Below are 12,715 nucleotides of genomic sequence, written 5' to 3'. Positions count from 1 at the left end.
TTGCGTTTTCATCCCGCCCCCACACGGTCGCTCACACACACATTTCGGTGGAAACCGCCGGGGTATGCGCGTTTTTTTTAGTTTAGTGTTGTTTCTGAAAATAGGAAATTATTCCATCTTCCAGCCTTGATGGATAATTTTGTGTTACGCGGGGTTTTCTGTTTGTTAGCCGTTTGTGTGTTGAGCTCGGCAGCGCGTGGACGCAGTGATGTGCTGGAGCTCAAAGACGCAGACTTCGATTACATCGCGCCCGAGCACGAAACCCTGCTGGTGAAGTTTTATGCCCCATGGTGAGACAATAATGCTTCTTTTACACATGCAGATATGTGAAATAATAATAAAGAGAATGTTTGGGTGCGTTTGTAACTCGCGGTACAGTGCAGCTGAATGTGATAGCGTGAGCTGTCCATGGTACCCTCAATACAGCTGACAGCGCGATGCAAACTCGGTTTGTATGAAAACCTTTGTTTATCTTGATATCATTGTAAGGTTTTAAGAAAACCCTGAGACCTGGAATAAGAAACACCGTCGTTTTATCATTCTTACATCAGAAGTTTAGCGTCATTCATGCATTGCTGTCATTTGTTCCAACATGCCGGCAGTTTTTGATGGTTTTGTTGCTGTGTTTTGTTCTCAGGTGTGGACATTGTAAGAAACTTGCTCCAGAGTTCGAAACTGCAGCCACACGACTGAAGGGAACAGTAACTTTAGGCAAGGTGAGTGATTTACAGTGAGATGGAAATGGGCTTAATTAATTAATATTCTGGCTTCAATACAATTGAAGCTGTATTGACAGTGTTTGTGACGAGTTGCCAGTTACTACAGGTATGTGCCAAAACATTTGAATATCGAGGGAAAGTCCATTTATTTCAATAATGTTTAAAATAGTGAAACTAATTTTGTGAAACAAGTCCAGTATTTCACAAAATTAGAATATTTCATGTGACCAATAAAAAAAGGATCTTAAGCACATGTTGGCCTTCTGAAAATTGTGCTAATGTACTGTATTATGTCCTTAGTACTTTGTTGGGCCTCCTTTTGCAATTTACAGCATCAACGCGGCGTGGCATGGAGGCGATCAGCCTTTGACACAGTTGAGGTGTTATGATAGCCCAAGTAGCTTTGATATTGGCCTTCAGCTCGTCTGCATTTCGGGGTCTTTGTTCCCTCATCTTCCTTTTGACAATAGCTCTTAGATTTTCAATGGGGTTTAAGTCAGGCGAGTTTGCCGGCCGATCAAGTACAGTTATTCCATGGCTATTAAACCAGGTACCTAGTTTTGGCTATGTGGGCAGGTGGAAGCATGAAGTGATCTAAAATTTCCTGGTAGACAGCTGCACATGACTCCCCAAACCATCACTGACTTTGGAAACTTCACACTGGACTTTAAGCAGCTTGACTTTTGTGCCTCTCTGGTCTTCCTCCAGTCTCTAGGACCTTGATTTCCTAATGAAATGCAAAATTTGCTTTCATCTGAAAACAGGACTTCAGACCACTGAGCAACAGACCACTACTTTTTCTCCTTAGCCCAGCACAGACGCTTTTGACGTTGTTTTTGGTTCAGGAGTGGCTTGACGCATAGAATTCTCCAGCTGTAGCTCATGTCATGCAGACGTCTGTATGTGGTGGTTCTTGATGCACTGACACCAGCCTAAGTCCACTCCTTTTGAAGCTCCCCCAGATTTCTGAACTGCCCTTGCTTTACAATCCTCTCAAGGCTACGGTTATCCCTGTCACTTGTGCACCTTTTCCGGCCACATTTTTCCTTTCATCTTAACACTCTGTTAATATACTTTGATAATGCGCTCTGTGAGCATCCAGCTTCTTTTGCAATTGTCTTTTGAGACTTTTTCTTCTTATGGAGGGTGTCAATGATGGTCTTCTGCACCACCGTCAAGTCAGCAGTCTTCCCCATGATTCTGAAGCCTACTAAGCCAGACTGAGACAATTAAAAGGCTGAGGAAACCTTTGCAGGTGTTTTGCTTTAATTAGCTGACTAGATTGGGGCACAGAGAGCCTGCAATGTTGAACTTTGTCATGATATTCTAATTTTGTGAAATACTGGATTTGTTTTTTTTTTTAATCTTTAATCCATAATCATTAAAATTTAACAAATAAAGGCTTGAAATATTTCACTTTGTGTGTAGTGAACTAATATAACATACAAGTTTAACTTTTTTAAACAAATTATTAAATAAATGGACTTTCCCTCGATATTTCTATTTTTTGGCACATACCTGTAACCTGTACATACAGTAATGTCCAATTTGTGAAAACAAGACAAATCTTGACATTCACTATAGCATCTATAAAGACAGCCTTCGTGCTTTCAGTGTTGAACTAGGTAAAGCTAGACAAACATTCTTCTCAAACCTTATAAACAGCAACTTAAACAGCACTCGCACTCTTTTTGCTACTGTTGAGAGACTAACAAACCCCCCTAGTCAGGTTCCCAGTGGTGAAATTCACTCCGATAGCAAATGCAATGAGTTTGCTTCAAAAAGTCACTGGATTTTTGGATTTTGTTTTCCCTTCATAATAAAAAACTTCATTTAAACTGCATGTTGTGTTATCTTTGATTTAATATTTAAATTTGTTTGATGATCTGAAACATTAAAGTGTGGCAAACATGCAATAAAAATAAAGAATCAGGAAGGGGGCCAACACTTTTTCACACCACTGTATAGACCAATATCAAATCTTCCTTTTATAGGCAAAATTATTGAAAAGGTTGTTTTTAATCAGCTGAACTACTATATAAACTCAAATGAATACCTGGACAAGTTTCAACCAAGTTTGGTTACCAACTGCATTGCAACACAGAGACAGCGCTCATAAAGATAATAAATGATATACACCTAAATTTGGACTCTGGCAAAATATCAGTCAATCATTACATTCTTCTAGAGAGACTGGAAAACTGGGTCGGTCTTTCTGGGATGGTTCTCAAATGGTTCAGGTCATTCTTAGAAGGGAGAGGCTATTATGTGAGCATAGGAGAACATAAGTCTAAGTGGACGTCCATGACATGCGGAGTCCCACAAGGCTCAGTTCTTGCGCCGCTGTTGTTCAACCTGTATATGCTCCCACTAAGTCAAATAATGAGAAAGAACCAAATTGCATATCACAGCTATGCAGATGATACCCAGATTTACCTAGCCTTATCGTCAAATGACTACAGCCCCATTGACTCCCTCTGCCAATGCATTGATGAAATTAGAAGTTGGGTGTTCCAAGATTTTCTTCAGTTAATCAAGGAGAAACCTGAAGTCATTGCACTTAGAAACAAAGATGATGTTCTTAAGGTGAATGCGTACCTTGATGCTAGGGGTCAAAAAACAAAAAATCAAGTCAAGAATCTGGGTGTGATTCTGGAGTCAGACCCCAGTTTCATTAGTCATTTCAAAGCAGTAACAAAATCAGCATACTGTCATCTCAAAAACATTGCAAGAATTAGATGTTTTGTGTCCCAAGAGGACCATTAGACAGCTGCAGCTCATACAGAACGCTGCTGCCAGGATTCTGAAGAGATCAGATGTCCTAAAACATTAGCCACATTTAAATCCAGACTATTTTTTGTGATTATTTTAACTCCTTTTATGTACAGCACTTTGAATTACCATTGTATATGAAATGTGCTATATAAATAAACTTGCCTTGCCTTAAATCTAATCACACGCAAATGTATACTTAATACAAAACATGGCCACAGTTAAAGCCAGAATATGTTGTTGATTTTAAACCTGCAATCATCCTTTAATGGAAATGATTGGTGGTTAATATTAAGGAGCCTCATGTGATACAGTAATGGCTTCAGAGATTAATTTGTAAGCATTGCGTGTTCTTCAGATGGTGTAAAGATGTGTGACTGTCTTTGTTCAGGTGGACTGTACTGCTGATACGGAGATCTGCAAGCGCTATGGAGTCAATGGATACCCAACACTCAAAATATTTCGGAACGGACAAGAATCATCTTCATATGACGGGCCACGCTCAGCTGGTATGTTTAATGATGTGTGCCATAAGTACAAATGCAAATTGATGGATATGTCATTGTGGGTGAATCATTTCCAAACAGATGGAATCGTGAACTATATGAAGAAACAGGCTGGGCCCGATTCTGTGCCTCTGCGTAGTGAGCATGACCTGGAGAACTTCATCAACAACTTTGATGCTAGCATAGTTGGTAAATGCTTTTTATTGGCTCTAAATTGTACTTACAATTTTTTTCTATAGATTTAAAACATCTAATGCACTGCATGTAATTTCAGGATGTTTTATGAGGTACATTTTAATGCATAAATGCAGTATAGATAGATAAATAGATAGATTACTGATTACTGAATGTATAACTAATGTTTTGCATCTTTTTGTCTGTTCATTTCTCAGGGTTTTTCTCAGGCACTGACAGTTCTCAACTCACTGAGTTCCTAAAAGGAGCGAGTTTGATGAGGGAGAGTTTCCGCTTTGCTCACACCACAGACCTAGAGCTGGGAAAGAAATATGACGTCAAATCTGAGTAAGTGGATCTCAGCTGAGAGTAATGATGCTGAAAATTCAGCTTTGCATCTCAGGAATAAATTTTAACATATTAACAATTATATTTTAAACTATAATAATATTTCACAATATTACTGTATTACATATGAGACTTATTTTAATTTTGCATATTGCTGGATTTATTTTATTTATGGTCATTTCAATATTTGATGTTAAGGGCATTTTTGTACACTTTGGTACCTTGAAGGAGGTTTACTTCCAGGAAAAAAAAATCCTGATAATTTACTAACCCCTATTTAATCCAAGATGTTCATGTCTTTCTGTCTTCAGTCACAAAGAAGTTAAGGTTTTGAGGAAAACACTCCAGGATTTTCTCCATATAGTGGACTTTAATGGGAGCAAATAAGTTGAAGTCCAAATTGCAATAAGGAATAAGGGTCTTATCTACCAAAAAAAACAGTAACTTTCTTAAAATAATAAAAATGCATATACTTTATGAACACAAATGCTCGTATTGCACTAGCTCAACTTCACACATTACATAGTCACGTTGGAAAGATCACAAGTGACGTAGGCAGAAGTACCAACCCAGTGTTTACAAAGTAAATGTGCAAAGAAAGTAATACGCCGTTTACAAAAAAGATAAAACAATGATGCCAGACACTTTTTAAGTTAGAGAAAAAAATGTTTTTGCCCTACACTACATTTTTAAACCGAAGTACACAGATGAAGAACTAACCTTGTGTGACTTTTCCAACATGGTTACCTAATGCATGAAGTCATAGACATGCATAGCAGAGCTAGTGCAAGATAAGCATTTACAGTTAAAAAGTATACTTTTTTTTATTTTAAGACATAACACCCTTAGTGTTGTATATAGTATAGTATTATGTATATAGTCCACTATATGGAGAAAAATCTTTAAAAACCTTAAATTCTTTGCGACCAAAGTTAGAAAGACATCAACATCTTGGATGACATGGGGGTGAGCAAATTATCAGGATATTTTGATTTTATAGTGAATTTAAACTTACAAACTTATGTCTGGTGGCCTCTACAGATTAAAATCTAAATCCTGAAGTAAAAGCACTGATATGGACTGTGTAGCTAGGTGTTCAGGATGAAATACTAATAATAAAATAAAGATGAAGTACTAAAACCTGTAAACCCTTTCCCTGCAGGTCCGTGCTGCTTTTCCGACCCCCCAGACTGAGCAGTAAGTTTGAGGAGAGTGTGGTTCACCACGGAGGAACCCTGTCCATCACAGGCCTACGCCGCTTCATCAGAGACAACATGTGAGCAGACACTGACACACCACACGCCATCACATCACAGATACACACAAGCCACATGCTGAGATCATGATTGCTTCTGCTCTGTAGTTTTGGACTCTGTCCTCACCTGACCAAAGAGAATAAAGATACATTGAGGAAGAGGGATTTATTGACAGCCTACTATGACTTGGATTATCTTCGCAATCCCAAAGGCTCCAACTACTGGAGAAACAGGCGAGTCATTTAAAATGCAGTGAGCCAATATGTCTATTATGAATTCATAAAGTACTTACACGTCTTTTCTAATCACATTTAGAGTGCTGAAGGTGGCATCTAAGTTCAGTTCTCAGGGCCTGTTGTTTTCCGTGGCGAACCGTAATGACTTTTTGGAGGAGCTTGAGGATGAGTACGGTCTGGGCGCATCAGACACGACTGAGCTGCCGTTTGTCACCATCAGGACACGAACAGGAAACAAATACACCATGCGAGAGGAGTTTACGTGAGTACAAACACTTCATGCTGTGAAGATCCTGTTCTCAAGAGTTTTGCATGATTTAATATTTAAACATTATTTGACTAATTAGGACAACACCCAAAACAGCAATTTCATTTTTTGCCTAAAATATTATGGTGTTATTTGATCTCGAATGTGTCATCTGTTTATTTTATTTATATATATGTGACCCTGGACCACAAAACCAGTCATAAGGTTAAATTTGACAAAACTGAGATTTATACATCATATGAAAGCTCAATAAATAAGCTTTCTATTGATGTATGGTTTGTTAGGATCGGACAATATTTGACTGAGATACATCTATTTGAAATCAGAAATCTGAGGATGCAAAAAAATCAAAAAGACTGAGAAAATCACCTTTAAAGTTGTCCAAATTAGGTTCTTAACAATGCATATTACAAATCAAAAATTACATTTTGATATGTTTACAGTAGGAATTTTACAAAAAATCTTCATGGAACATATTCTTTACTTAATTTCTCAATGATTTTTGGCATAAAAGTAAAATCAAAAATTTTGACCCATGCAATGTATTTTTGGCTATTGCTACAAACATACCCCAGCGACTTAAGACTGGTTTTGTGGTCCAGGGTCACATATATATGTATTGAGTAAGTTAAATAATGAATTTGCAATTGATCTGTTTTTTTTTTCTTCTCATGTGCTTTATAAAAATGCAGTGCATTGAATGTTAATATGTTCACATTAGTTAAACAAATTAGCATTAAACATTTAATCAAAAAAATTGCCATCAAACATTTAATCTCAAAACTTATTACACAACCTTAATAAGTTTGGGGTCAGTAAGGTTTTTTAAGTTAATACTTTTTCAGCAAGGATACATTAAACCCTTAAGTGTCACTTTCTCTATTACATTTTTCTGTAATCATCATGGAAAATGGTACTTCAAAATCTTTAAGCGGTCTCCTCCCCTTAGTGGGTGGAGTCAAGTGTCATATTACAAAATGTATTATGGTCTTTTAGAATCAATTGGTTTTTTATAATCTTCACAACATACATATCTTCGGAAAAGTCTCAAAGAGTTCATATTAGGTGGATTTGGTGGTTGTTTTTTGATAGAAGTAATATTGACTGAGAAAGTTATTTAGACATAAGGATTAAATTTTATATACATTTTGGATTAAAAAATATTTTGTAAAATATTTATATATAAAAAATGTTAAACTGGTACAGTGCATTTTCTTTACAGTAAATTTAAACTTCTATAACTTTTTAATTCTTTCATATTTTGAAAAGATTCCACTTCTGCAGTAATCTGATTTTCATCTTTAAAAAAAGAGTCCAAACTTAAGTCTGTATTCCAAAGCGTTCATAAATTACAACAATTATTTTTGGGCAGTGCACTTTCACATCTATGTTCAAAAATGGGGGGGGGGGGGGCAATTAAGGGGCTAAATTGATCAAAACTGAATGTAAAAAGTTATAATACTGTAAACTGTGACTAAATGCTGTTGTTTTGAACTTTTTATCAAAGAATCCTGAAAAAAATGTTTAATAACCAGCAGTATTAATATTTAGAAATGTTGCTTCAATAGATCAGCATATTAAACTGATTTCTGAAGGATCGTGTGACACTGAAGACTGAAGTAATGATGCTAAAATTTCAGCAATTAGAAGATATTTAGAAATTGTTTTCTCCTATTCCAACTGAATCGTTTAAATTTTGCATATTGCTGGATTTTTTTCATTTATGGTTTGATGTCAAAGAATTTTTTTGCCTTGCATCACAGGAATAAATTGCATTTTAAAATATAATAAATATAATTAACTTTTTTCAAAAACATTTAAAGGTTTACCTTGGCATAGTTGAATAATAACAGTTCAGTACATGGACATGACATACCATGAGTCTCAAACACCATCGTTTCTTCCTTATATAAATCTGATGTTTGCAAAAGACCACCGGAAAATAGGTCAATTCCAACATAACACCGACTATTACGCAATAGTCCCGATCATCAATAGCTACGCCACCAACATTTGCATAGACCAATCATTAGTAACGTAAGTACATCAGTAAAATAAGGCAAGCCACTGAAGGGACACGCTTAGCTTAATGCTAGCAGTAGCCTGTTAGATTGCAGTGCATACGATTTCACTTACCACATAAACAGAGAGATAACTCCACTTATACTTGGCGAATGATTTACAGATCTTGAGCATCACTAACTTGTGTGGTAAGTACTTGTGTCGCTGCAGTGTAACGTTACACAGAGCACATGGTAATTAAATATATATTTCCTCCATGTGCCAGCTATTGAGATGAGCAGCTCTGTGAAACAGCCAATCAGAGCAGAGCCCCTCATTAATATTCACGGTCCTTCCAAATAAGGCAATAACAGAGCATTTCATTCTAGGGACAAATCCTAGGGTTGTAAATGGACCTGTAAAACTGTTTCTGGAGATTTTTTGCCCTTTCCTATGCCATAAACCTTCTATGTAGATATCAGAGAACAATTTAAAATTGTTTCAGTGCATTCTATGGCACCTTTAAAAATCATACTGACCCCAAATGTTTGAACGGTAGCGTTCATACATTAAAAAGACATGTATAAGACAATATAATACCATTCTTCATTTAGCTGTGTCCCATGATGCACATCAACACATTAAAAGAAATTGTAACCATTGTAAATATGGTTCCTCCTCAGACGAGATGGCAAGTCTTTTGAGAATTTTCTGGAAGACTATTTTGCTGGGCGACTGAAGCGTTACATCAAATCAGAGCCTGTGCCTGCTAAAAACAATGGAGCCGTTAAGGTTAGTGAGACACGTGTGTTTAAATGTGCTCGATTGTTTCATTAACAGTCTCCTATCGAGCGTTAACACAAGTGGATGTCTGTGCTCAGGTGGTTGTGGCAGATACGTTTGAAGAGATCGTCAACAACCCGGAGAAAGACGTGCTTATTGAGTTTTATGCGCCGTGGTGTGGCCACTGTAAAAAACTGGAGCCCAAATATACAGAGCTTGGAGAACGGGTGAGCTTTACATGACTTTAGTATGTCTTAATCTCTGTCAGAATCACTTCTCACCCTGTTTTTCCTGTTTTCTGTGGTCTTAGCTATACAGTGATCCCAATATTGTAATCGCCAAGATGGATGCAACCACCAATGATGTCCCACAGGGCTATGATGTGCAAGGGTATGTATTCACATCTTATCACTCATCAAATCTATTATATTCATTTTAGGTAGCCATTGTTAATGTTTTGTTATTGTTTTGTAGATTTCCTACAATATATTTTGCTGCTGCTGGCCGGAAAGATGAGCCAAAACGATATGAGGTAGTGTTTATTTCCAGCATGACAGTGTTTCTTACATCACTTACATCAGCTATTATGTCTTAAGTCCGTTTCCGCCACTGAATAAAAAAGGGTTGTTGTGACTCTTTTTTTTCTCGCAATTCTGTCTTTTTTCTTCTCAGAATTGAGATGGAAACTGGCAATTGCGAGTTATGAAGTCAGAATTGAATGAGTCAGAAGTTTGTATATTGCAATTCAGATTTTTTTTTCTCGATTGCAAGTTTATTCTGAGTTTTTTTCTCGCAATTCTGTTTTTATCTCTCACAATTCTGACTTTTTTTCCTCAGAAGTTTTTTTTTTTCTCGCAGTTGAGAAATCACAGTTAGAATTGCAAGATAAAAACTCTGGAATTCTGTCATTTGTTCCCTCAGAATTGAGATATAAACATGTTGCGAGTTAAAATTCTGCAATTCAGATTTTTTTTTCTTGCAATTCAGAATTTTTTCTCTCATTATTCTACTTTTTCTCAGAAGTAAGATATAAAATTTCAAATGGTAAGTTATAGTTAGAATTGGGAGATACATTTTTTTTCTCACAAAAGCAAGTTTATCTCGCAATGTTCACACAGTTCTTTTTTCCCCTCACAATTCTGCCTTTTTTTCCTCAGAATTGAGATATAAACTCACTATTTTGAGTTATAAAGTTAGCATGCGAAAAAAACCTTTCTATTCTGACTTTTTTCATGTAATTGATTTTTTGTGTGTGAGTATCTTGCAATATCTTAATCGTTAATATCTTGCAACTGAGACTTTTTTCACAATTCTGTGTAATGACTGTTCTCACAATTCTGACGTTTTTCCTCAGAATTGCAGTTCTGACTTTTTTCTCGCAAATATGAGTTTGTCACAATTTTGAGGGTTTTTTCTTGCAATTCTTTTTTTTTTCTCAGAATTGTGAGATATAAACTCATTCTAAATTCCAATATTGAGGGAAAACAGACTCATATGTTCCCAGAATTGTGAGTTTATCTTGCAATTCTGACTTTATAGTATGCAAAGTCAGAATTGTGTAAATTGACAGATATTAACTCGCAAATCTGAGAAAAAAGTCACAATTGTGAGATATCCTTTGTGAGACCCATTAAAAAAGCCTTGTGAATTCAGTATTTTTTCATGTCATTACATTGTTTAAAGCATTAGGGGGGAAAAAATGGCATGAATAGACACCAAAAAGGCAAAAAAACATTCAATTTTTAGGTTTCAGGATTTTTTTATACCAAACCTTAAGGATGATTAACTCATCCAACTAAAATGATTTGATATAGCATTTTGCTTTATGCAATATGTATATAGAAAATTCCATAAACTGTTTTTCACTAAATTAATTTTAGCCATCTTCAAAGACCAAGGAGGGGGTGTGGTCATGTTCAATTTCCAAACATTTGGGATCTCTAAAAAGCCCTGAATGTACTCGATAGCTGGATCTCAGGAGGGAAAAAACTGCAGTTTTTATCTCTCAATTCTGATTTTCACAATTATATCATGCAATTCTGACTTTATTACATGAAATTGCAAGTTTATATATCAATTCTGAGAAAAAAAGGGGGGGGGAAGTCATAAATGCAAGTTTTTAACTCAAGTTCTGACTGTAACTCACAATTATTTTTATATCACGCAATTCGGACTTTATTTCTCAGATTTGAGCGTTTTGTATCAGTTCTGACTTTAAAACATGCAAATGTGGATTAATATATCATAATTCAGAGCAATTTTTTTTTACTCAGTGGCAGAAATGGGCTTCCATACCATACTGTACGTTTGTCATTGTAAATATTCATTCTTTACATTTTGGCTGCGTTTTCTTTCAGGGAGCCCGTGAAGTGAAGGATTTCATCAACTTCCTGAAACGTGAGGCTTCTAAACCTCTGGTTCTAAATGGAGTCAAGGAGGAGCTGTAAACTGAAAGAGAGAAGTGCTGTATGTTGAAGAACATTATTTAAGAAAAACTGAAGAATCCCGTGGGATTCTGCTGTGGTTTGACATGTCAGTTCAGCCATAAATATCACATCAAATAAACTGGCAGCATTCAGTAACATAAGACCATTGTATATTATACAAAGATCCAATATTTATATTGTCCACATGATAGAAAATAGTGCAGATTGCTGCATATGTCAAAGAGTCCTGTTTTGTTTAATCGCTTTGTTCTTTGTTGCATGAGCTTCATTGATCTGTTCATATTTAATATTTCCAATTGTACATCTATGTTAGTTATCACTGTTGTTCAGCATACATTTATAAAAACAACAATATCCATGCCCTGTATGGATGGTAAAACTAATCAGTTTTCAGGCATCTGATGGTAATTGGTTTGCAATTGTCATTTCTTGCCCCTGATGTGATCCAATGGAAAGGTGTCTTTCAACCCATTTAGGTTTTTTTAATCTAGGACTCTTATTTTCTTAAATCATTCAAATTACTACAAACAAATCTGGTATGACATGGGTTGAACAACTGGTTATATAATGTTTATTTATTGACTATATTTATGGGTGTGAGATGAATGGTAAATTTTGTCCTATCATTTTAGTTTTTTTCTATGGTATCTATGCCTTAAGGTTTGGTATGTCGGTAGTTTGTTTGACATCTAAATGAAGCGCTCTGTTCAGCAAGAGGTATTTATTGATGGGAAGAAAATGTTTATTAAAAGAAAATTGACTTTGGTCGGCTCCGTCTTTTGTTTAAATGTTCGAAAACATGTTAACCTGGACACTATTTTCAATATAATTAAAGTGAATGAACACTAAGGTTGTCAAGCTCCAAAATGAGTCATAAAAGTGGTCCATGTGGCATAAAGCCAGGGTTTGTACAAGGTGTTTGAAGTAATTGATTTTGACTTTTTGAAATTTAAGGCCTGGAAAACCCTTGAAAATAGCAATATTCCTGAAGTGCTTGAATTATTGCAATTTTATTATTAAAATTATTAAGGCAATGTATAAAGTGAGTATCATTTGCTTTATTTCAGAACTTCAGAGTGCGAATGGCAAAACATTTGATTCAGTTCAGAGCGCAAATCAATTGATTCAGATGGGACTTCGGTGCAGTTTTGCGAATCATTCGATTTAGGGTAGGACTTTGGTGGTGGGTTCGCGAAACATTTGCT

The 12,715-nt window shown here is 35.9% G+C and overlaps 1 protein-coding gene across 1 annotated transcript; it reads left to right on the top strand.

Moving 5' to 3' along the window:
• The first annotated feature begins 53 nt into the window (after positions 1-53).
• Positions 54-12,275, top strand: pdia8 (protein disulfide isomerase family A, member 8). The gene is made up of 13 exons (XM_073821758.1): positions 54-290; positions 638-716; positions 3,883-4,000; positions 4,079-4,186; positions 4,390-4,519; positions 5,682-5,795; positions 5,883-6,008; positions 6,091-6,273; positions 8,964-9,072; positions 9,162-9,290; positions 9,374-9,453; positions 9,538-9,595; positions 11,421-12,275. The coding sequence occupies exons 1-13, from the start codon at positions 130-132 to the stop codon at positions 11,508-11,510; spliced, it is 1,485 nt and encodes a 494-aa protein (XP_073677859.1). The 5' UTR covers positions 54-129; the 3' UTR covers positions 11,511-12,275.
• The last annotated feature ends 440 nt before the right edge of the window (positions 12,276-12,715 follow it).

The sequence above is a fragment of the Garra rufa genome, chromosome 17, assembly GCF_049309525.1.
Source record: "Garra rufa chromosome 17, GarRuf1.0, whole genome shotgun sequence".
Taxonomy (NCBI): domain Eukaryota; kingdom Metazoa; phylum Chordata; class Actinopteri; order Cypriniformes; family Cyprinidae; genus Garra; species Garra rufa.
Note: the sequence above shows the minus strand (reverse complement) of the source record. Positions and strands in the feature narration are given on the sequence as shown.

Coding starts and splice junctions, on each gene's coding strand:
- pdia8 (XM_073821758.1), top strand. CDS start 130: ATGGATAATTTTGTGTTACGCGGGGTTTTCTGTTTGTTAGCCGTTTGT. Junction 717..3,882: donor GAACAGTAACTTTAGGCAAG/GTGAGTGATTTA, acceptor GTCTTTGTTCAG/GTGGACTGTACTGCTGATAC. Junction 5,796..5,882: donor CGCTTCATCAGAGACAACAT/GTGAGCAGACAC, acceptor TCTGCTCTGTAG/TTTTGGACTCTGTCCTCACC.